At 40.6% G+C, this 26,013-nt stretch overlaps 1 protein-coding gene across 2 annotated transcripts in view; it reads right to left on the reverse strand.

Moving 5' to 3' along the window:
* NCAPG2 (non-SMC condensin II complex subunit G2) overlaps positions 1-24,725 on the reverse strand; it is a 69,302-nt gene extending 44,577 nt beyond the window's left edge. The window contains exons 1-12 of one of the 2 annotated variants that reach the window (XM_063708884.1): positions 24,573-24,661; positions 23,746-23,798; positions 21,918-22,034; positions 13,396-13,584; positions 12,927-13,041; positions 10,620-10,774; positions 9,873-10,007; positions 7,404-7,498; positions 6,228-6,297; positions 3,355-3,441; positions 791-886; positions 30-155 (exon numbers count right to left, since the gene is read on the reverse strand). In XM_063708884.1, coding sequence (XP_063564954.1) covers positions 30-155; positions 791-886; positions 3,355-3,441; positions 6,228-6,297; positions 7,404-7,498; positions 9,873-10,007; positions 10,620-10,774; positions 12,927-13,041; positions 13,396-13,584; positions 21,918-21,995 — 1,146 coding nt within the window. In that variant the 5' untranslated portion in view covers positions 21,996-22,034; positions 23,746-23,798; positions 24,573-24,661. Of the gene's footprint in view, positions 1-29; positions 156-790; positions 887-3,354; positions 3,442-6,227; positions 6,298-7,403; positions 7,499-9,872; positions 10,008-10,619; positions 10,775-12,926; positions 13,042-13,395; positions 13,585-21,917; positions 22,035-23,745; positions 23,799-24,572 lie in introns of both variants that reach the window. The other variant, XM_004046559.5, reaches the window with a different exon arrangement.
* Positions 24,726-26,013: the final 1,288 nt, after the last annotated feature.

Here is a 26,013-nt window from a genome sequence, read left to right on the forward strand (position 1 = left end):
TAAGAAGCTTGACCACCTGAAGTACGTACATAGAGCTCTTCAAACTGTTTCTGGATTTCACTATCCATTTCAATAGCATGAAGGTTTGGATCCCTAATAGGAAATGCTTCAACAAACAACAATGCAGCATTTGATCGAACTTCAGAGTTTCTGGCCTATAATAATAAAAGAAGAGTATCTCAGAATCCCAAAGAGTTAACATATGAAGGCTTAAGTACAGTGTTCCCAAAGTAACACTTTAATTATCTTGATACAGATTTATTTTCAAATTACAGACAATTATAACGTTTAAATTGACCAAACATTGCTCAGTTCAATGTCAACAGATACTATGAAAAGATAAAGCTTCCTCACTTCAAAGCCCACTTCATGTCACTAAGAAGTGGTCACCCCACATCCTCACTAAAGATACCAGGTTGTCTGCACTGAAAGTTATTGTGTGTTTGTTAGATCTCAAGGATCTGGACAGCCCTGGACAGCCCAGGCCAGCGCGGCAAACCACCCACAGCCTCAGCTGGTTTGCTTTACGGCATGCCTCTAATCTCCTTCCCTAAACATGGTTACTTAAAAATAACTGTGTAGTTAGCACTAAACCAATCCAGATTTCCAGTTAAATGAAACCAAGAAATGCTTTTAATAAAAGAAAAAAACATTTGTTCAAAAATTTCACAAAGCATTCAGTCTTCAGCCTTATCTTTACTATTTTATTGTAATTTTGACTTAGAGTTTGCTAAATTCAAAAGCACAAGTAGTACATTCCAAACACGGATAAACTATTTGAAATGTGTACCTTTAATCCTCTCCAAAGGATGGGCTTATATAATCTATAAAGCATCTCTTCCACTCCCTGCCGAACTTTCTTTTGATGGTGAAAGTAACTCAGAACCTAAGGACCAAAAAAACGAAAAGGAAGGCATTAACAAAAAAATAAATAAATAAAATAAAATGGCATTTGGAAAGAGCAACAGGGAGAATTGTTCTCTCCACCACAAGTAGGCTCTGGCTGGCATCCACATGTCATGACAATTCTTCAGCAGGAGTAACTTCAATGGATATAGGACACTAGTAAATGCAGTCAATCACAAGAAAGAACCTACGGCTGAAATAAAAAGATTAATGGCCTTGGGCTATAAAATGGTTCGGGTTCTAGTTTCTGCTATTCTGCCAACAGCCACATAACCTCAAAAAAAGACTCGTTTAAACCTCTGACCTTCAGGATAAAATGGAAAAGGGGAGATTCCTGAATGGTTCTAAGAGCTCACGCTTGTTCCAAAACACTAACTAAACCTCTTTATTATCAACATGTGGTAACTGTTTCATAACTTTGTAACAAGGAGGTGTCACACTTAGTGACCCCTCACTGTACGAGATTAATTTAGGTATCAAGTTCCTCCCAAAACTTATGAAAAAATCAGAAAATGATCATTCTTGTAGCTTTCATTCTTCTTTTCCTACCCACTTCTTTTCCAGTCAGAATCTTCCCAAAATTCCTTGTAGACTCATGTCCCTAACAACAATTAATTTTGCCTTACTTCTCTATTCACACCTTTTGGGGCTAAACTTTATTAGTGAAACATGAAAATTTTGAAAGATTAAACAGGCTGTAAAAGAACAGCCTACACTTTAAGTGAGCTTGTATCAACTTACCCTAGAAGAGCAGCAGTATGGGGATTATTTTTTTCTGATTATTATTTTGAGGTTTTTATTGATGGTGATAAGTGACATTAGTCTATAGTTTGCTTTTTGTGTATAATACTATCAAACTTTGATATCAACAGTATACTTGCTTCATAGAAAAATTTTCTAAACAGCTTAAGAATTAATTCACATGCCACAAAATCTACTGTTTTAAAGTATACAATTCAGTGGCTTTCAGTATATTTAGAGCTATGCTACCATTGTTATTATCTAATTCTAGAACATTTTCATCAACAATATTGAGATTTTTAATTTCAAATGATGTCTGAAGCACTGCCTGAAACCTCTTTCAATATCAATAAAACGACTTATCAGATAAATTTAATAGTTATCAAATAAAAACAATTTGAGGAAGAAACTATAATGTGTTATAAGTTGTGACAAAAACAATTACTTGGAGTTGAGTAACACGTTTCACTTGAGTGAAATCTAATATTCTCCCTTTAAATTCTTTTTGTGCATTTTTCCATAAATTTACCAAATAGTGATATCTATACTTATAATATCTTAATTACTCAGACTACCACAGCAGAAAATAACATATGAAAACATACATAGTTTACATATAAACTACACATATAGTTTACATAAACATATAGTTTACATAAATACATAGTTTAATGCAATTCTACTAAATAAAATTTGAAACACCAACTCATCTATGTGAAATAAATAACCCAAACTGACTACAACTAAATAAAGCCACACTGGGATGGGGGTGGGGGGTGGGTAGGACAGGGAGTTCATTGAATATATTTATCCTAAATATATGCAATCACGATTTTTAAATCCTCTGGAAAACTCAGTAGTCTAGATAAATCTCTGGGTTCTTTATCCTTGTGTAACTGAAATTGAATCATCAATAATGCAAAGAAACATTTTCTTATCCACTCAAAATTAATATAATTAGTATATTTACATTCTATAAATAGCAGTAGTTTCACTATACAACAAAACAAAGAAATGAGTAGTCTTTATTCACTTGGTTTCTTGACATATGGTTGCCAAAACTAACAGCAAGCAAACAAGGCATCCCATGGGTTAGAACACTGATCAACAGCAGCTGCTTAATTTAAATAAACACAGCAGACCAGATTTTCCCATTCCTCCTGCCAGGATCCTTAAGATCCATCAAACACCTATCAGTGTAGTAATGGCACTGATGATAGAATCTTATCTAGTCAGTCCATTTACAATTATTAATATAAAGGTAAAGTTCATATCTAAATTCTGAGATTACCTTTACAGAACAAACTATCAAAAGAAACAATCAAAACATTTATTCATTTGGTTTGCAGAACAGCAAAATTGGAATTTAATAAGTAAAATAATAAAAATAATTTCAAATACCCTCTAGGATCTTTGAAAAAAATGATAGTGGCCATTAGAAACCAATAATTCTGGAAAATCTCAAGACAGAGAATTGAATTTAAGGTCATTCAAATACAATACTAACCATCTCAACAATACACCTTTGCTTTCCTCATTAAAACTTTGGTGGCAGGAATAAAACTGCCAGACATCAAATATCAAGGTTCTGAGAAATCCCCCTAATTGATGTCTGTGAAAGCTTAATTTTAAAATTTAACCAAAACAATTATCGAAAAACAAAACAGAGGAAACATTATTTCAAAAACAATCTGTTCACAATCTTACCTCCCGCACTTTGGAATGCACTGGAGACCTCCTCGGAAGGTGTATCCCGTGGAACATGAAGTCCTGGATGCAATCATTTTCAATCGCCTGAAATAACAAATGCAATGCAAAGCACTTGGTGTGTGTGTGTCCTACTGACGACCTGACAAGCAGTGCAGCATTTGAGTACAAAAAGAGTCTGACCTGTCCATCTTACATTTCATGAGAAAAAAACCTGGACCCTTTTGTCCAAGCTTTCTTATTTTAAGTCCATGCTTCTTAGAATCCCTTTGGTTTTCTTCTATCAAGGAGAATGCTTTGCTTCTCTTTTATTTGATGAAATATCAAATCTGTGCCAAATGGCAAGGTAAGATTCCACCTACCACTCAAGGCTAGTTCAAATCAGACAAATTTCAGAGACTGAGTGCATGGTGAGTGTGGAGCCCCCTCTTCTGACTCATCACTGACCTGGGCAACCTTCAGAAGACTGGATTTGTTCCAACAGCCTCCACAGAACAAAAACAGAACTACCTCTACGGTGGAAACTGTAAATAAGATATTTCAGGGCCACTATTGACAAGGGCTGAGCAAGGAAGGTGTGGGAAGCCCTTCATCAGCCCCATGCACTAATGGTACTCAGAGTGCAGCAACTGGGAAAAGGCCTAGCCTCTAAGAGTAGCAAAAAACCCCAGTGGACCCTATGTCTGTACCTGTACTCTGTGCCCACCCTCACACATGAGCAGGATTTCTGTGGCTTTGAGGAAGGACCTAAGGAAACGCTCCTAGGGTTAATACTAATACAAACCAGAGTCTGCAGATGCTCAAGTTCCTCTTCCCCATTATATTTGAAAATATTTCCTTCACCTGAAGTCACTTAACATCACTTAATGTGGGACAACCACACATTGTCTGACTTGCAATGAAAGATGAGATACACAGCACTACCTGGGAAGTTATTTGTACCATAAAAGTTGAATCCAAACCTTTAGAGCTAACTATCAGTATGCCGACATTCTACAGGACAACTGCTCCAGTTTCCTCACATGCCAATGGCATCGATTTTAAGAAAAGGAAAGGAGGGAGGAATGCTCTAGAATAAGCGATTTTAATGGTATAACAAGCAAATGTCATGTGGGCAACTTGTTGAGTCCTAATTCAAAAAAACTCTAAGGAGACATTTGAGATCACTGGAAAAATTTTAATGTGGCTTGATTATTTTTAAAAATACCAAGGATTTACTGTCACATTTTTAGGTCTTACAATGGCATTCCATAAGCACATTTTTGAGTGATGAATAAAGTAGTATGTAGAAATGAAATGTCAGGTCTGGAATTTGCCTGAAAAACTTAAAGAGAGGGAGGACAGAGAGGAATGGAGTGAGACTGAGAAATACACATTGTTGATACCAATTTTGTATACATCTAGTCAAATAGTTTTTATTTTGTTTATTTTTCTGTAGAGACAGGGTCTCGCCACGTTGGTCAGGCTGGTCTCAAACTCCTGACCTCAGGTGATCCACCCTCCTCGGCCTCCCAAAGTGCTGGGATTACAGGCGTGAGCTACCACGCCCAGCCTATTTTTTATTTTCTAGAAGTCAGTAATAAACCTTGGCAATACAAATCAAGTGTAAGTTGTGCAGAGGAGCAGAGAGGATGGAAGTAAATTCCAGACATGGGGCAGCCTCTGTCCACCCTGCAGGTTCCTCCCTCTGCCCATCAGTGCAGGGCCTGCTCTCCAAAGAGGAATGAAAAGTCAGGATAGAACACAGGGTTGTGAGAGGCTCCTTTCTGACCTAGAGTAAAAATTTTATTCTCAGAGAAAAATAAAATGATTGAGAACCTGGTATAAGAAAAATATAAGGGAAAACAAAGACACTTTTTTGTCCAAAAGGGTATCTGGATGTTGAGTTGGGATTGTGGATTACATAGCCCTATCTTCATAACATAAATACTATGCATTCACCAGAGTTACCCATAATCAAAGAAAATATCTTCAAATTCTCAAAAATAATGTAACTAAAAGAGGTGACTTGAAGTCCCTGAACGGCACTATCCAATAGAAATTGAATGCAAGCCACAGATGCAATTTTAAATTTTCTAGTGGCTGCATTAAAAACAGACAAAAGAAACAGGTAAAACTACTTTAATATTACACAGTCATCCCTTGGTATCCATGGGGGATCAGTTCTAGGACCTCCCTCAGATACCAGAATCTGTGGATGCTCAAATTCCTCATATAAAGTGGAGTAGTATCTGCATATAACCTACGCACTCCTGCACACTTTAAATCATCTCTAGATTACTTATAATACTTAATACAATGTCAATGTTATAGAAATAGTTGTGACACTATATGTTTAGGGACTGATGACAAGAAAAAAAAAGTCTGTACATGTTAAGTACAATGCATTTTTTTCCCAAATATTTTCGATCCTTGGTTGATTGAATCCATGGATGCGAAACCCACAAAGGGCCAAGTACCACATTTCGCCTGATACATCCAAACCACTATCATTTCAACATTCACTCAACATTTTTAAAAAGTACTAAGATATTTTATATTCTCATATCCATATGAAGTCTTTGAAATCTGGTATGTTTCTTACACTTACAACACATCTTGAATCAGACTGGCCACGTTCCAAATGCCCAGTGAGCACATGGCTGGAAAGATCAGGGTCAGAGCTCCCTCCCAGCTGAAAGAGCACAGTCCTACCTCCCACAAACCACACATCTTAGCAAGTGACTGGATTGCCCATCAAATAGATTTTCATTATTTGGCTTTATTTTGACAGAGTGCATAAACATGGATCTTAAATAACCCTTCTTTGACTACTTATTTAGTAACTAAAATATAATAAAAATAAGTGTTAACATTTAAAAAAATGAAAATACCTCCAGTATTTTCCCTGAAGCCTTTTTCCAAGCTCTGAAATAAATTTCTGCAATGTATACCATCAAAGACCTATATAAAAAGATCAAAATAGTTTTAATGCAAATTTAAAGAATTATTCTTTCAACATGTATCATTTCAGCTACTCTCCAACCACAGTGTAGAAGAAACTCAGTTTAAACTAGTGCTTAGCAAATCATCTATAGAAATAGGTTATCTACCTGTAGCAAAAAGTAGAAAACGGAGAAGGTTTTGGGAAAGGAAACTGAAGTGACGAACTATTTCATCCTTCTCAGTCAAGGCTTACCTAAAACTTTACTATTTTCTGTGAAACTGTGAGTGCATAAGTCCAGAACAAAATTCTAAAGTCAAAAATATTTAAATATAAATAAATTGTCGACTTGGAGTCACGTTGGACTTTTCACGCTACCAATTCCTGAGGTACAAGAAGCCCTAAAATACCAGTACCAACTTAAGAATCATAAGCTTAGAAATCTATTAGTTCAACTCAAATATTCTGAAGATGAGGAAATATGAAAAAGCAATCTAGTATACAACAGGAGCTTTGCAATCAGAGATCTAGAATCAGATCCCAACTTGGTACTTATACAGTTGCCTGACACTGGGAAATTTAGAAAACAAAGCCTATCTCAAAAGAGAGTTGTGAAGATTAAATTTTAAAATGCAGACTAAGTACTCAGCGCTGGAGCAAATGAAGTACTCTGCCTTGTGCCTGGCAAATGACAAGCGCACACTTGACATCTCCATCACGCAGGGAGTGGCAGAGTCATGACTGCAACGTTCCCTGCTGCTCCTGCAGATTCCACAGGCTCTTCCGAGAAGCCACCCTGGCCAGGCCACATTCAACCAAAAAGCACACATTGCATTCAAAGTACCATGGACATGGCTTTATTACGAGCGAGGCTAAGGTTCAACTGGAAACTATTTTAACTATTTAAAGAACTACCACAAATTAAAACCTTAATTTCAGTGGTCAATACTGGAAAAGAATGATTTCCTATAAAAGGAAAAAGCTACCCAGTGATCCAATGGTACATAATAAATAACATATTTCTAAAGCTTCTAATCCATTACTATAACTTAAGAAGTCAGACCAAATGGAATCTTTCAAAACCAGATTAAGACAGCACAAAATCTTCAGTACTTTTAACACTTACTTTTGTAATCCCTGTAACTGGTTTTTAATGGTCCCGTGGATCATTTTGATGAAGTTGATATTCCAGTTGAAGAGACAACTAAGAAATCTTCTTCCCTAGAAATAAAAAAGGATAGAATGTTTACATTGCAACCAAATAAAAAGTGCCAAATAACAAACAATTATTTGAAACGTCTAGTAAGCTAAACATTGCTATTGCTAAAAAGGAGGCACATGTAATTATCACTGAGAGCACACGCACGAGTTGAGCTGTCTGCGGGGCCTGCACAACCAGGAGCCACACAAGCCGCCTCCCCCAGGGCTGAGCAGCCACTACACTGAGCGCCTCTGTCCTCAAGGGCCACAGGTGCAGAGATGGAGACCACAGACAGTAACCATGGGTCCATAAACGTCTCATTCTGGCTCTGTCATGGATGGTTCCATAGTCTCAAATGAAAGAAAGCTTTAAATCTAGCATAGGTGGGTGGGAATGGAGTTGAATATCCCAGTTCATTTCACCTTCTCATTTATAGATGAGAAAACTGAGGACTCATATAGTTAAAAGGCTAAGTGTTTGTCAAGCTAGAATTTCCAAATACACAGTCTTCAAGTCATAAATACATCATGTGATGATAATTTATATGCATGCTACTAGATTATATATCTGAACCTAAAAAGAATGAATACAATATTCATACTCTATAGAGTGCATAAAATACATCTATCTAGAATTCTCTCAGTGAATAGCACCTTTATCTCTTATCAGCACACCACTGCACAGAACTGGAATCCTACAGAAATGCAATACATTTTGATTCAAATGCAGGGTAACCATGCTCACAACAGGCAAGTTAAAAAAAAAAAAACAGTAATATTCACTGGAAGTAATCTGTTAGTACAGTACAAGATGTTTATGGTTTACCCAGAATGACTGGAAACTGACCTGACCAAATTAATGATTGATGAGGAAACTACATTTAGATATCTTAAATTCAAAGGAGACATCAATTTTTTAAAAAGGGTAGGGGTTGTAACACATACATACGTTTATGCCTGTTATATATCTGCACACATATATAAGTTAACAAGTACGATTCATCAACTCCTTATGTATAAGTCAACATAAAATTGTTTATTGTTTGAATCCATCATTAATTTCTTCACTCTCCCATTTCAGGACAATCCTGGAGACATGTGTGGGGCACAGGCTGTGTCCAACATCTTTGTAATAACGATGGTGCTGACACAGCAAGGATGGCAAAGGGCAGCCCTCCCCAAGGGTTCTTATCCACCAGCGCCTGGGCTGCGGTTTGATACATATTACCTCATCTGTTCCTCACAACAATCCTGTGAAACAGTAACTGCTGCTCCTATTTTACAGAAGAAAACTCTGAGGCTGAAAGGCCTGACCAAGGGCACCACCTATAAAGTGAACAAAGACCCTGGGAGCCAAAGGTCTCAGTCCTAATCACATGGCCCTTTGTCTAGCGGACTGCAGATGGCTCGCCGGGGTCCAGTTCTGTCTCTGCCGCTGAGCAGCTGTGACACCTGGAGGAAACTTATTCTGTACCTCAGAGCTGGTCCTCCTCCTCCTCTGAAGCCCTTCTCCACCTCCTTCAGGGAGGAGGGATGACTTCCTCCTTCTGCCTCAGAGATGTGCCTGCTGAGCTATGAGCATCCAAAAGCAAAGGCTTGTTCTAGTCTCCACTGACTCTGCCTGAGCATGTAGTCGATGCTCAGTAAACAACTGCAGAAGGCCCCTAACACAGAAGAACTATGCGAGCCTCTCTGTAATTCTTAATTCTCCAGTAGCCATGTTAACAAAAGTAAAGAAGATTAATTTTAATAATATATTTTATGTAAAGCAATATTTAATATAACAGACAATAAAAATATTGTCTATTAAGTACATAACAAAAATTATTAATGAGCTATTTTATGTTCATTTCTTTCCCACTAAATCTTCAAATCCATGTGTATTTTATACTTATGGCTAATCTCAGTTCAGATGGGTCCCATTTCAGGTGCTCAGTAGCCTCATATGGGAGTTGACCCCAGGACGGGCAGTGCAGCAACAGGCCAGAAGCCTCTCTGGATTTACAGGATGGGTAGAAAAAAGAAATGGAGGATATTATGGGATGACAGTTTTGAGTACATGGCAATTAAAATGGAATTAGGGCAGAAGGCCAGATCTCATTCATAGAGAAGTGCTTTCTCAACCTTATTTTTAATCATTCTTAATTTAAAATGTAATTACGGTTCCCCTAGGATTCACACTGCCACCTGTTACCATCCAAGTTAATGATGAAATAAGCAAGGACTTGTAAAATGTCTTCTCTAGTACTGCCATGCAGTAAAAATAATGTGCAGTAAATGGCTCCTGGTAGCTAAGCAACACCGAGCATGATGCAGACAGGAACCATGTGAACACAGGAGAAACATCTATTAAGAAGCAGCTCACAAACAGATCAAAAAACAAATACCTATTTACCTCTTCTTTCTTGATATAATTAATATTTATGAAGCACTCAAGTAACATATCTTTAATTTCTCCACTTTCCTCCAAATCATAATCAAAGCAATATAAAGCTTGATGGATACGCCAAAGCCGACATATGTCTGCACCCTAGGAATGACATAAAAAATGTTATACCTTTTTTAATGAACAGTAAAGTCATATTTCAAATCAAGTATATTTTATATCATAAATAATGGTAATTCTAGTTGATTCATCAAAGATTAAAAAATAATGACAAATAAAAACATTTTAAAATTTGCAAATGCCACCTATAGCTCTACAGAACATTTTTTTAAAACATAAGGAAAATAATTAAAAATCCAGCAAGTTCAAGAACTTCCTCGATGATGAAGATTTTATACATCTGAACTGTCTAGTGCAGTAGACATTAGCCACATTTCACTGTAGAGCTACTAAAATGTGACTAATGTAACTGAGGAACTGAATTTTTCATTATTTTTAACTTTAAATTTAAACAGCTTTCTGTGGCAAGGGGCTACTACATTGAATAGCGCAGGTTTAGAATGTTAGGAAGACGTTTAAAAATAAAGTCCTAGCTAGGTGGTGCACTCCTGAAGTCTCAGCTACTTGAGAGGCTGAGGCAGGAGGATTGCTCGAGCCCAGGAGTTTGAGGCTGCAGTGAGCTATGATCATGCCACTGCACTCCATCTGGGCAATAGAGAGAGACCCTGTCTTTAAAAAAATAAAAAGTGAGCATACTGTCTTAGTCTCCAGACTCCTCCTTAGTAACATGACAAAGGCTGTCTTTCCTGTGTCTTCCTTGGCAGGCAGGCCTTTCTCCCACCAGGTAACACACAAATCCTGAATAGAACTCTGTAGTTTTCGTTCAGACTCAGGTAATGCATATAAAATACCTAAAATACAGCACAGTAATTTTCCAATTAGTAAGGCAAATTCTTATTACTTCAGAGTCAACAGTTTAGAGTGTCATGACTTTATATATTATTTAAAGCTTTGCTAAGCAAATAATATTAGTTTATGTTTAACTTGCCAAAGATTTATATACATTAATTATAAAATGCAAATAATGTTAATTTAAAAACTGTTTGACAATTGTTATAAAAAGACCCTCAACAGACATAATAGAAAAGAGATTTTTGGAACTGGAAGTCTCAGAGAAATCGTATCACCAATTTTAGAAAGGCAGATGCTGAGGCTAACCAAACCTCAGTGTAACAACACCAATGGTATCTCTGTTAACACCAGAGCCAAGACAGGTCTACTGACCAATCAATAATCCACTACTATCCCTCAATGTGCCAGCCTCAAATTTTGGCTCAGAGGTGAAAAACAGTCAAAGCAATTACCATAACGAATACAAAAACTGCAGTGCTTTTATTAACAGAAAAGCTCAATAATTAGATTAATGATACTAATGCTCATAATTATAATCTGTAGGTATCTGAATGTCATTACACTAATATAACATTCCTGAATTAACTGGGAAGATGATAGCAACTACAGTGTTAGCACTAATCATTTCACTAGTTATTTGCAGACCGTACAAATAAACTGATAGTAAAATTCACAAAGCATTTGGAAGCTATTTTCATTATGATTAGGGGTGACTTTTTAATAAGACACTGTATTTCAACTCAAGAATTCAGAATAAAACAATGTACTATAAAACATACATAAATCCAAGTGATGCTAAGAATAAGAAGCTTGATGAGATACTTTGTCACATCAAACTAATTACACTCGCACAGTGAAGGATGAGGGTATGTGAAAAGTTTTCTTAAAAATCATTAAGATATTTTTACATCTTTTGTAACTAAAATTTTATATATTTCACAATCAAATATTTTCATTAACTTAGACTAAATTAATAACTAGTTTTACAGTTTTGTTAAAACTTGAAAAGTACCATCATTTAAATTTCAATACAGTAAAACTCCCCTAGGAGTCAATAATCACTCCTCAGATCACGTTCACAACATACTTAAAGAAAAAATTCAGTGTCACAAATTCTTAGTTAAATTGACACTATCTAGCAATGGTAATCACATAATCAGGTATTTTCTTCTCAACAAGTTCTTGATCATTGGTCCAGTAAGTCAAGACTTCCCTGAAAAACCTGTAAACAGCAGTTAGTTGCTGAGTACTGCCCATCTCACCATCTATAACATCTAAATGGAGCTTAAATTAAACTAATTAGGCCAGACACAATGGCTCATGCCTGTAATCCCAGCACTTTGCCAGGGCAAGGTGGGAGGATCACTTGAGCACAGGAGTTTGAGACCAGCCTGGGCAACACAGTTAGATCCTGTCTCTACCAAAAAACAAAACAAAACAAAACAAAAAGCATGGGCCATGGTCCCAGCTACTAAGGAGGCTGAGGTGAGAGGATAGCTAGAGGCCAGGAGGTCAAGGCTACAGTGAGCTGGGATCATGTCACTGCACTCCAGCATAGGCAACAGAGCGAGATTCTGTCTCTAAAAAAAACGATAAATATAAAATAAATAAACTAAGTATTCAGGACAACTCTTATGTAAGTATGTTCCTATTCTAGCTGAAGAAAAAGAACTTGACTGCAAAGCTATACCTTTATACCACTTCTGCTACTGAATTCAACAATGCTCATGAAAACAACTAGTTTCCTTTTACAAAGTATCATTTCAGGCCAGCCGCGGTGGCTCACGCCTGTAATCTCAGCACTTTGGGAGGCCAAGGTGGGTGGATCACCTGAGGTCAGGAGTTTGAGACTAGCCTGACCAACATGGAGAAACCCTGTCTCTACTAAAAATACAAAATTAGGTGGGCGTGGTGATGAATGCCTGTAATCCCAGCTACTAGGGAGGCTGAGGCAAGAGAATCGCTTGAACCCGGGAGGCAGAGGTTGTGGTGAGCTGAGATCGCGCCATTGCACTCCTGCCTAGGCAACAAGAGCGAAACTCCGTCTCAAAAAAAAAATAAAATAAATGAATAAATAAATAAAAACAGAAACAAAAACAAGTATTTCAACACCCACTTCTAAATATGCCATTTATAACAAAATCAACTCACCATTTAATATAATAACACATTCCAGTAGGGCTTCGTAGTTCTCACTTTCATTTATTACAGACACAGAAGCAAGAATCACAGATGTAATTGCATAAATTATTTCTATGCTTTTTCTCTATAAATGAAAAATCAAAGCATGAGTGAATTAAAATCATCAACTTAAAATCAGTTTTTAGCAGAAATTTCAGTTACAAATTTTCTAAAAATCAAGCCACAATTCTAGCTTACTCTAAAAAGAATTAAAGTTGAATAAAAGTAAATCATCCTAAAAGAACAGCAATATTTAGTATTAGATTAATAACAGTAGGGTTGAAAAGTGAATAAAACTACAACAGACTAAACTTCTAAAATTCTTGACTTCTAACTTCAAAATCTGTCTTAATGTAAAATTCAATGATACACAATGAACAGTTATTTTTTGACAAAAAAAAGAGAAAAATGTTTCTTATTTTTGAAAAAGAAATACTACCATTTTTGAGCCATGTTCTGTTTCCATATTGTCTTCACCCTGGGCTTCCACTACCTGCCACCCATCCACTGGGCTTTCTAACAACACATCTGTCAATAAATTCTTCAGCCTTTGCCATAATTCTTCTTTCTGTTTCCTTGATAATTCATCTAGTAATTCATTTAGGCTGAAAGGATCAGAGGCCTCTTTCTGTAACATAAATAGCAAGTGTCACATTTCAAATACAAAAAATTAATCATATCCTTTTCATAATGTCATCAAAAGAAAAGTTAAGTGTTAACTTCATTACAAGTTCAAGAGTTTGGTTGTAGTATTCAAAATCCATTCCTAAAAGGGAAGAAGCACAGGGATTCTCCACCTATTCTTTCCTAGCATCCTAATCTTCAGAGTTTTTAAAATTTCACCCACTTAGCAAAACCCTCCCTAAAAGGGACCCAAATGTCCACCATCTCCATACCTAGAATTAGGTTACAAAAGTAGGCTAAAGTTCAATAACAATGGCAATAATAATACTGTGGCCACAGATTCCAGCCCCACGTGGGCCCTCAACACCACCTTCTACTCCTTCCTCAATATCATTCTCTCCCACCAGCCAACAAGATGATTTCAGATCTCCTCCAACAACCCTCTAAACCCATTTCCTCTTATCTGAGATGACCCCACCTACTCTTTGATGAAGCAAATAGCGGCCCTCATCAAAAGGGCATAGAATCCAATTAAAGGGACTCCCTGTAGCCAAATTTGGGACAACGTGAGCACCAAAACAGTGACAGTGATTAATTATAACCAGTTGAATGAAATAAGCATAAACGAGGCCAAGCCAACCACTCTGGGAGAGAGGGCTGCAGTGAGCTGTGATTGTACCATTACACTCCAGCCTGGGCAACATAGCAAAAGCCTGTCTCTAAAAAGAAAAAATCAATGACAGCATACTGATAATAAATATCAAATCATTAATTAATAGCACCTGCATGCTCTAGAATGTCAGTGAATAAATATAGATGCAATACAGGGTTAGAAAATCACTGTTTTATAGCCATCACAATAATTATGGACTCTGGCAGGAATTATCAGAAGATGCTGAAACAAGTGGGTGGAAGCCTGGTGAGCAGCAGGACATTACAGTGTCACCACTTTCCCACAGAGGCAGGCTCCCAGAAGAGACCTGGCGGACACCTACCCACACAGGGACGGACAGACCACGCCATGTGCTTCCTGTCTTGACAGTGCCGAGGACCTAACACTGCTAAGCAGTTCCTGCCAAAATGCACACTAAAATTTAATCAGATCCTCAACAGATGCAAATTGAAGGCTATACCACAAAAGAGCCACTTGCACTCTTCAAAACTGTCAGGGTCATAAAAAACACAGTAAGATGGAGAAAGTAGAGTAAAGACACCTCATAAGCCCTCCATCCCCCCATCCTCTCTTCCTGCTCTCCTAGCTCCTCTCCTGCCCTGGCGTTTGTTTTCTCCTCTTCTTAGCGCTCCTTCATTTTTCATCTAGCTTTTTCCACCTCCGCTTGTTCACTTCTATCTCCTCTCTTTCCTCGTTTCCTTGACCCTCCTCCCCTTCATTTCTCCTCTCCATTTTCCTTAGGCCTTTGCCTGTCAATCACATGCAAACACAGACCAGCTCTCAAATGTTTGACCTTAGACAGTATCTTGATCTACCTATAGACCCGACATTCAATCATGAACAATTGAATAATTCTTTACGCCTCAATTATGCAGAAAAAATAAGTTAATGGCCCGTTTAAGTCCATTAATGGTAATTTTCCAGTATATTAATGGACAGTTTTGGTGCTGGGGTCACTCGTCTGGGTGATGGACCACAGCTACTGTGTTCAAAGATCAAGAGGTTCTATTCAGGGCAAACTCTGGTGGCTGAAGGTGACCAGAGAAATGACTGGGCTGATTCATGATGCTTACATCAGGAAATACTAGTTGACTGATGGTTAGGGCACAGAAACGAATCAGGTCCCACCCTGCCCTGAGTAAGTTCACAGTCTAGGGGCAAGAATAACAACCTACAGATTGTTAAAATCTATTAGAGGTGTATGCTGAAGGATATAGCCCGAAGGAAAAGAAATAGCTGCCCATCCACCTATGTGACAAACTAGGATGGGCTGCTAACTCCTTCCTGAAAAATCAACCCTGAAGAAATGAGAGTGAGAGAGGTTCCAGTAACAAACTATAGCAACAAAATGAGACACACACCCAGCTTCACTGAAGGCTGTTTGGAGCTGGGGATGTGAGAAATGAGTGGCTGTTGCCTAGGGCACTGAAGAGCTGGCTGGAAGGGCAAGGAAAGGATGGGGGACAAAAGCTGTTCAAATATCAAAATGTTCTACCTCTCCCCAGCATGGCCTTGGGGTGGTCATTGCCTGGCATTGCCACGACGTTAGCAGTGACAGCCCAGGCCTCTAGGGCCATAGGACACTGGGCAAAGGCAGGGCAACACAAAAGCCCAGCAGTTAGAAAGAACATGTGCAGACTAGCAAGCTGCCTGTGGGCATCCCTCCACAACCACCTCCAGCCCCCGGATGCAGAAGCTGTGCAGCCCTGTGCTGTACAGAGCGCACCAGGATGAGGGGCCGGTAGGGTGGACATCCTGCAGGGCCTCTCCTCCCTGTGTGAGTGCCCTGGCCACCTGTGCCCCAGCAAGGTGCCTTTTTGTAGTCTATATGCCCAGAGGGAGGTATTCTCTTGTGACTGGCACGATGTGTATGAAGCAGGGGAAGTCTTGTTGCGTAGCAAAAAACTTGGTAGCATAAAGCAACAATTTTACTGTATCTCATGAATCAGATGCTCACGCTTGGGGACACACGCCTGTGCTTAAGGTGGCAGCTGGGTGTTGGATGTCTGGCACTTTGGTGCCCACTAATGAGGTCTCCCTCTGCAGTCTCATCCTCCAGCCTTTGTGTGTGGTCTCTCTCTCCAGCAGAGGGTGATCCTGCACTTCTTACATGACAACCACAGGCTCCGAGAGGAAGTAGAAGCTGCCAAACTTTCTGAAGGCCACTTCCTCAATATTCCGTCCGTCAAAGCAGGCACAAGCCCAATCCAGATTCAAGAGGAGAGGACATAGGCTGCAGAGGGTTATTTAACAGGATTATCCACAATGTTAAATTTCCTGATTTTGAGGATTTTAATGTGATTATATAACAGAATATCTTTTAGAAAAATACGAACTGAAATGTTTAGAGATAAAGAGGCACAATGCCTACAACTGACTCAAGTGATTCAAAAAAATGTAAATACAAAGGATGATAAAGAAAATGTGGCCAGTGGTAACAACTGGTAAACCTGGACATAGGGTATTCAGGATTCCTTTGAATTCCTCTTGCAACTTTTCTTTTAACTTAGCAGTTATTTCAACAGGAAAGAAATTACTTCTCCACCCTAACCCTGCCACCCTCCTCCTCCTAAGTCCACACCCTTAGCTTCCCAAATATGCCCTGCCTCAGGGGCTCGGCCTTTCCCATTCCTTTTGTCTAGAATCTTCTTTTCCCAAATCTCTGCATGGCCCATTTGGATCTCTGATCAAATATAGTCATGCAATGCATAGTGATATTTCAGTCAATGACAAACCACATATATGAGAGTGGTCCCATAAGATTATAATGGAGCTGAAAAATTCCTATCACCTAGTGATGTCATGGCTGTCAAAACATCATAGTGTAACAGATTAATCACATTTGTGGTAATGTTGGTGTAAAGAAACCTACTTTTTATCATTGTTTTAGAGTATATTCCTTCTACATTTTTTTAAGTTAACTGTAAACTAGCCTTAGGCAGGTGCTTCAAGAGAAATTCCAGAAGGCAATGTTATCATAGGAGATGAGATGACAGCTGCATGTCTGTTATTGCCCCTGAAGACCCTCCACTGGGACAAGATGTTAAGGTGGAAGACAGTGATACTGATGATCCTGACTTGGTACAGGCCCAGGCTCATGGTGTATTTGTGTGTTAGTTTTTAACAAAAAAGTTTAAAAAGTAAAAATAGATGGCTGGGCATGGTGGCTCACACCTGTAATCCCAGCACTTTGCGAGGCCAAGGCAGGTGGATCACCTGAGATCAGGAGTTTGAGACCAGCCTGGCCAACATGGCAAAACCCTGTCTCTACTAAAAATACAAAAATTAGCTGGTGTGGTGGCGTGTGCCTGTAATCTCAACTACTCAGGAGGCTGAGGCAGGAGAATCACTTGAACCCGGGAGGCGGAGGTTGCAGTGAGCCGAGACGACGCCACTGCACTCCAGCCTGGGCAACAGAGCAAGGCTCCAACTGAAAAGAAAAAAAAAAAGTAAAAATAGAAAAAAGCTATCAAATAGGGGTATAAAGAAAGTATTTTTAGCAAAGACATGGAATAAACCTAAATGCCCATCAATGATAGACTGGATAAAGAAAATGTGGTACATATACACCACGGAATACTATACAGCCATAAAAAAGAATGAGATCAAGTCCTTTGCGGGGACATAGATGGAGCTTGAGGCCATTATCCATAGCAAACTAACACAGGAACAGAAAACCAAATACAGCATGTTCTCACTTATAAGTAGGAGCTAAATTATGAGAACACATGGACACAGGGGGAACAACACACACTGGCCTATTGGACGGTAGAGGGTGGGAGGAGGGAGAGGATCAAGAAAAATAACTAATATAACTAAATAACTAAAAATAACTAATTACTAGGCTTAATACCTCAGTGATGAAATAATCTGTAAAATAAACCCCCATGAGAGAAGTTGACCTATGTAACAAACCTGCACATGTACCCCTGAATATAAAAGTTAAAATAAAATAAAATGAAAATTTTTTGTAAAGGAAAATAAGTTTGTGTTTTAAGCTAAGTGTTATTATAAAGGATTTTAAAAGTTTAAAATTTTTTTAAAGTTTATCAAGTAAAACAGTTACAGTAAGCTAAGGTTAATTTATTATTGAAGAAAAATGTTTTTATAAATTTACTGTAGCCCAAGTGTAATGTGTTTATAGTTTACAGTAGTGTACAATGACGTATTAGGCCTTCACATTTACTCACTAGTCAGTTATTCACCCAGAACAACTTCCAGTTGTGCAAGCTCCAGCTACACTAAGTGCCCTATTCAGATGTAGCATTTTTTATGTTTTATACTGTATCTTTACTGTACCTTTTCAATGTTTAGATACACACCATTGTGTTACAACACTGTGCCTACAGTATTCAGTACAGTAACATGCCATACAGGTTTGTAGCCTAGGACGGTAGACTGTACCATCTAGCCCAGGTGTGTACTGAGCTGCTCCATCTGGGTGTACGTAGGCACACTTTAGGATGTTCACACAACAATGAAATGACCTAATGATGCATTTCTCAGAACCTATCCTCATCAAGAGTCATGTGACTGTACCAACTCTGTTCAAATATCATCTCTGAGGTTTTCTTTAGCCACTCCATCGTCCCCAACTTCCACTTCCACTTGCTTTATCAGTAGTAGTAGTATTTTTTTTTTTTTGAGACAGGGTCTCACTTTGTCACCCAGGCTGGAGTGCAGTTGCACCATCATAGCTCACTGTAGCCTCAAACTCCTGGGCTCAAGTAATTCTACTGCCTCAGCCTCCCAAGTAGTTGGGACCACAGGCACAAGCCACGACACTAGGCCAATTTTTTAACATTACTGTAGAGACGGGGTCTTACTATGTTGCCCAGGCCGGTGTTATCCTGGCCTCAAACGATCCTCCTGCCTCAGCCTCCCAAAGCTCTGGAGTTACAGAGGTGAGTCACTGTGCCCAGCCTCCACCTGCTTTATTATTTCTATATGTGTCTTGTTTTTCTTCCTCTACCACTAGAACATAAACCCCCATTTGTGCAGAAACTTTGCTTTGTGTGTACTATAACCCCAACTCTCAGTGCAGTGTCTGGCACACAGAAGGCACTTAGGACATGTTTGTTAAATGATGGAATTCTCCTCAGTGCTGTGTCCTCCTCCCCATCATTGATTCTCCAAGAAGGACAAGGGCATACAGTATAATCAGCTCCACTCTGGAACACTTGCTTGAAAATAAAAATTTGTTCCAACATTGTCAATACATCAAGGAACAATTTGACCAAAGGCAAATTCCCATTTGCTTATGTGGGATTTCATAGGCAAGAAATACCAGGTGAATGCAGAAAACTGCACCCACTGACTGGAGCCACCAGGATCCCATGAAACACATCTCAGACACCTACCAGCTCAGTCCATTCATACCTGGGCCACACATTGTGCCCCTCACCTGCTATGACCCAAAGGCCCCAACCCCACTTCACTGCACCCTTCCCAGGCCCACTGTGCTCTCTAATGCTCCATATTCCCCTCTGCCTTGCTTGCCTTTTTCTCCTCTGCTCTACCTCATTTTCTTCCTCTTACACACAGAGGGGCAGGTGTACCTTGGGAGCACAGGCACCCACTTCCAACTATAGAATGTAAATATTTTTCAAGGTAAAGTGCCATGCTTACTACAGCATTTATGCATTTCTTAGTGATTTAACATATAAAATTATGCTACTGTTTTATTAGGTTCCTGTTTTTAACATGTCACTGGCAAAATTTTTTAGTGTTGTCCCCTCTAACTCCATTTTCCCCATAATCTCTCTGGGTTTTTTATTTATTTATTTATTTATTTTAACCAATTCTGCAGAGTGCAGTGACTGTTGGTAATGCATGTGTGGGATTACAGCAGAACTAACTGTACTTGGAAAGATCTACCTGATAGGCCTCAAACTGATTTAAGTTCTTATCAAATTGAACTATGGGAAACCATCATTATTATACAAAATGGCATTTATGTCATTCAACTTGATGAACCCACGTGATGCACAATCCTAGAAATTTTCATTTTTACGTGTAACAGCCACACGGTGACTAGGTACTAAGCTGAACTGTTAAGTGTTAATAAAGCTTATTGATAAACTAGAGTTAATGCCTCATTAGTATAAGGACTAATTCAGTATTCTCCTGAGATGTCTGCTGGCTGCCCAGCAACACTGCAAAGGCTGGTTGGCACACAACGGGTGGCTGGAAACAACGCACCCCAGAAGGGCACCTGTCATTGTGGCCACCAGTGTGATTTTGAGTTGCTATTTTTACCTCTGATTTTCAATTTAGTTTGCTGTGATTTTGTTAACATTATGGTATGCACTTTGCAACAACAATCTTTCAGACTTTAAAATATGTATGTACTGCATTTCCAATACAATCCATATACACTGCTACTGCTAAAGCAGACATTTATATATTATCTAACTAATTTGCTCTTATAAACACTTCTATGGTGATGAGATGCCTATGAGTTTGTGATTATTTTTAAGTTTACAGGATATCATTTTATAATACCAAAACATGTCATAAGCTCATTTGTCTTATAAAGAAAAATGATTTCTTAAATGTTGCCAGTAACAAATTCATTATTAGATTCCTCTCTAATTCTTTGTTGTCACTAATTTGATTTTCACCACATAATAAGAACAAGTGAGACAAGTGTGCCAAGGGTCTCCTGCCCCAAAGATATTTTCGTATTTCAGAGTCAGTGCCTCCAATGCTGGCTTCCTCAGAGATGTGTCCTAGGCCCTTTTATCTGAAACTCTACAGAGATAACTGCTGGCATTCCCACGACTTAGGCTTCCATGCCCAACCTGTCTCCAGCCCAGCCCTTTCCCCTGATATCCAGACGTGCATGTCTGACTACTGGCCATCCGCTGGTGCACATCCCACCACCAGTCATCTGGTACCTCCAAAATGGAGCCACATTCTCCCTTGAATCTGCCCTCTTCCCATGTTCATGAGCTTGCTGAATGGTACTACACAGTCAGACGCCTGGGCCCTTCCCCACCATATCCATATCCAATAAGTCCAATAGTGCCATCACTTCACTACCAAGCAGCTTCCCATTTCCAGTTCCTAATTCAACCATCATTATGAAGAGCACGACCTAAGAGGTTAGCCTTAAATATGTCCCTTTGACATATTTCTCACTTGCAGTCAGAGGAATATTTCCAAAAGGCAAACCATATTTTTCTCCTTACCTCTATTTTGTCCACTAGTTCTCTCTCCTTCTCTTTTGTTCTCTTCCTCCCTTGCCTACAGCTCGCTCCCTGCTTCAAGCACCCACCATTCTCAAGATAAAGTCTGAATTCCTTAAAATGGTAAAGACTCGTGTAGCCTAGCCCCCAGCCTCATCTTCTGCCTTCCTGCTGAACTTCAAGTTCAAACACAACAAACCTTCTCTAGTCTTCAGAGTGACCTTCTTTGTTAGATGGGTCCTTTCCCCCAACATCCCTCTTTGACTGGTTAACTTCTGTTTATCTTTTACATCTTAGCGTAGCCCACCAGCAGGTAGATTTGAGTATAAAGGGTTTTGTTTTCTTCTTTCAAATAAACATTGGTCGCTAAGGATCCACTGAGATAACTATGTTTCTTTTGGGGACATAATGACTTTAGAACATATTTCATATTCACAGTCAAAAATCACAACAAAACTAAAACATGAAACTTACATCAAGTTGAACAAATTGCAAAAACTCTCCAACCAGCTCCTTAGACACGGCTTGTACAAATGTCTCACGTTTTTCCATGACAGATGGCACTGTTCAAATGGCATTTATTTTGTAACCCTAGTGGAAAACACAATCATACTGAAACACTTGCAAATATATCTTTTTCTATAAGATTTAATTTGATATTAACATCCAAGAACTGCAAGAAAATTCCTGAACCACGTATGGCAGACAGTTTCTAAAAACATTCTGACATAAAACACGCTATAATATCTGAAAAACAATTTACTTATTTCTTTTACTGGGGATGTAAATAACATAACATTAATGATATTTTATCAACAATTGTTAATAAAATTACCAACTAAGGAGGGAGAAATCCAAATAGCCTTAGGAAGCTCACCACCATCTCTCCCTTTTTAGTACCTTAGCAAGATGCTGGCTCGGCAGATCTGAGTTGATTGAACAAAAGAACAATCTGATCCCAGCTGCAGATTCTGAAGATGCTCCCTTTCTAAAGGCCATTCCTCCATCAAAAAAATCCCACTGTTAATGTTATCTTGTTATTCAAAGTGAGATGGAAAACAGTGGCCCCGGGGGTCACCTGGGATCTTGTTAGACTACGCATTAGGCAGGCTCAACCACAGCACCCTCCTCCCACCCCTTCGGGATAATGAGAGCTCAGGGGACTTTGTATACCCTCCATCCTGCCTGTGTTTTTCCAGGAAATTCTATTTCGCATTCACAATACCTGGTGCTACTGGTGCCCTACTGAAAAAACATCAACCTAAGGATGAGGTAATAGCAAATGATGGAACACATTTGCAGTAGGAGCCCCCTCACTTTAAAAATAAATGAAAACCACCTGCACCATTATAAATAGAGCAATATGGAAAATTACTGCCAATAATTATGGGGACAGAGAGTCATCTTAAACATATAATACTACATTTTAATGTCCAAATTGAACAAAGCAAAAATAACCTCAGCTTAATGACTCCCGAAATAAGTTAACAGTGAAGTCTGGTCATCTCATTCCTCAACTCAAATGGCTGAACTATGAACTACGGTCATGGATCACATAACATTTCAATCAACAACAGACCACATGTATGACCGTGGTCCCATAAGATTATAATGCCATATTTTTACTGTGCCTTTTCTATGCTTAGATATGTTTAGCGATGCAAATACTTACCATTGTATTACAGTTGCCTACAGTATTCAGTACAGTAACATTCTGGGAGCAGTAGGCTACACCATACAGCCTATGTGTGTAGGCTACACCTCTAGGTGTAGGCAAGTCCACTCTGCGATGTTCATGCAATGATGAAATTGCCTAACGACAACGTGTCTCCCTCTTTAAATTAAGCATGACTGGCACACTTTTCACGGACAAAGAAAATGGGGAGGGAAAGGAGAGGGGCCAGTAACAAGCATAATGAATAGTGGCTAGGACAAATTCATGATTTTAGAAAAATAATCCAATAAGGTGCAGCAAACACATGGAATCATACGTCTTCGCCCGGCAAGTCTGTGAACACTCTCCACTTTTTCATAGTTCTGGTCACTTTTCTTGTTTGCTCTATTTCCAAGTGTACCTCTTTGGCATTTTAGTCCAACCTACAGTAATACACTTCCTCTAGACTACCAAACTTATTCCTATATTTCCCATTTTCCCTCTTATATTAGTGACTGTAGTTTTTTAATGGTTAATTTTTCAATCTATCTCCCAAAGTGGCAATATTCCATGTTTCTTGTACCATATGTGCATAAGACCTCAGCCCTGCAGCCAGAATGCTACTTTCAAGGTAAGGAGTCATCTCACCATCCAGTTATCAGTCCGAAGAGCAGGTTACTCTTCGCACAGGAGGTCTGGTACTAAATCAAGATGAGCATTAAAAAGAAGAAATCCCTGTTACCTTCTCACCACCTGTGACTTCCCACTCCGTCCCCAAATTCCTTCCTCATGGACACAAGAGGCACCAAACCAGCAACAAGAGTTCAGGAGACTGATGTCTCTGAGGACAATGCCCACGTCCACAGCTGGGGAGATACTCTCTGAGGGCAGTGCCTACACCCAGGGCTCAGGGGAACTCTCTCTGAGGGCAGTACCGACACCCAGGACTGAGGGGACACTCTCTGAGGGCAGTACCGACACCCAGGACTGAGGGGACTCTCTCTGAGGGCAGTTCACATGCCCAGGACAGAGGGGGTCGCTCTCTGAGGGCAGTGCCCATGCCCAGGACTGAGGGGACGCTCTCTGAGGGCAGTGCCCATGCTCAGGACTGAGGGGGTCGCTCTCTGAGGGTAGTGCCCATGCCCAGGACTGAGGGGACACTCTCTGAGGACGGTGCCCATGCTCAGGGCTGAGGGGTCGCTCTCTGAGGGCAGTGCCCGCGCCCGGGGCTGGGATTTTCCTCCGACACGGACAAGAAGGACAGGCGTCGCTGAGCTGGGTAGGGGGGATGGCCCGGGGTCGCCAGTTCCGTCCAGTTCCGTCAGAGGCAGCACTGCCCGCGCGCAGGTCGGCCGCCTCCTTAGGGGAGTGGAGGCTGGGACCCCGACCAGCCGAGGAGGGGCTTCCCGCCCGATCCCTGCTACTTCCCAGCCCCTGCTGTGAACCCAATCCCGGCCCCGCACCGCAGCTCTTACCTGGGCTCGGGGACCCGCCGTTTCCCGCGCTCGGACCAGATTCAAACGCACCCGCCGGCGCCCCAGACGGGCCCCGCCCTCCCGGTCGTCATCGGGCGCCGCTCTCGCGAGAGCTGGGGCGCCGCGAGCCTCGGGCCCCGCCCACACGTCCGCCCCGCCCCGCCTCCAGATCATGCCCCGCCCACATGCCCGCCAGTCTTCTTCCTGTCTATGCCCCGCCTCTTAGGGCGCGGCCTCGAGCAGCTAAGCCCAGTGCCCTGCCGGGCGCTACGGAACGCGCACGCGGGGCGCCACAGCTGGGGAACCCATGCACGGTCCGCGCGCCGACGTCCACTGCGCGCTCGTGCGCGTCCTGGGGCCTCCGCGGAGGGAGTGCGCGGTCCAGGAGAGGGCGGGGCGCTGCGAGCAGGCGGTGTTGTGGGAAGGAGGAAGGAGAGGAAGAGAGAGACGGGGAGAGAAAGGAAAGGCTTGGGGCGGGGAGAGGCCACAGGGCCGTGTCTGGATCCCCGGGAGAACCCCACCCCGACCTGGCCGGCCCCCGTGACCGCCCTCCCTGCCGAGGGGGCACCTGTCCGGGTGGTCCGCAGCCTGCACACGGTAGGTGCACCCTGGGCAGGTGCTTCCCCCTCAGGAGCCCCCCGGCCCGGTGAGGCCCCTAACAGGTGCTTCCCCTGCAGTTGCTCCTCCAGCAGGTGAGGCCCCCGGCAGGTCAGCTGCACATAGGGTGGAGAGGGAGAGGCCTTAGCGGGGACCCTCGGAGGCACCCGTGTGAAGGAGTAGCAATGTCATTCAATTCTTTGGACTTAAATGCCAAAATCACATACTGATGTATCAATCTCTTTTAATTTGTGTCAGCGAATAACTTGATTGGGCGTTCCCAATTTTTGTTGAAAGCAAATTCTTAGAAAACGGTGCTCTTTACCACCGAGCTCTGCATCCCTTCGTGAGGACTTGGCCTTCCCTGGAGCTATGTTCTTTCATGCTTGAAATGTCTAGAGTGGTATCTGTTTTCCCGGCTTAACTCAAGCCAGAGGTCTTGGCGAGATTGAAGTCGTTGCACTGTGGGAGCACAGCACCACCCAATAGGAACATCATGGGAGCCACAAGTGCACTTGTAAATTTCTAGTGACCACATTAGAAAAATGAAGATAAATAGGTGACATTAATTTTTAAATATGTTTTATTTAGCCTAGTATATAAAAAATATTTATGTTACTTGTTGGAATATCGTTTCAACAAGCAATATAAAATTATAGCAGGGAGAAGACTGGTTTACTAGGAAGCTTGCAACAGTGAAGCAAGGCAGGCTGCAGAGGGGAGGGAGAAGACCCACTCGGAGGATGCTGAGTCTGGGACCCTTGTCAACAGGTGGCCGATATCTAACATCGCCTATTTCATCCTGGAGCTCCAGCCACCTCTGACCTCCTCCTCCCTCCATACA

The sequence above is a fragment of the Gorilla gorilla genome, chromosome 6, assembly GCF_029281585.2.
Source record: "Gorilla gorilla gorilla isolate KB3781 chromosome 6, NHGRI_mGorGor1-v2.1_pri, whole genome shotgun sequence".
Classification (NCBI taxonomy): Eukaryota; Metazoa; Chordata; class Mammalia; order Primates; family Hominidae; genus Gorilla; species Gorilla gorilla.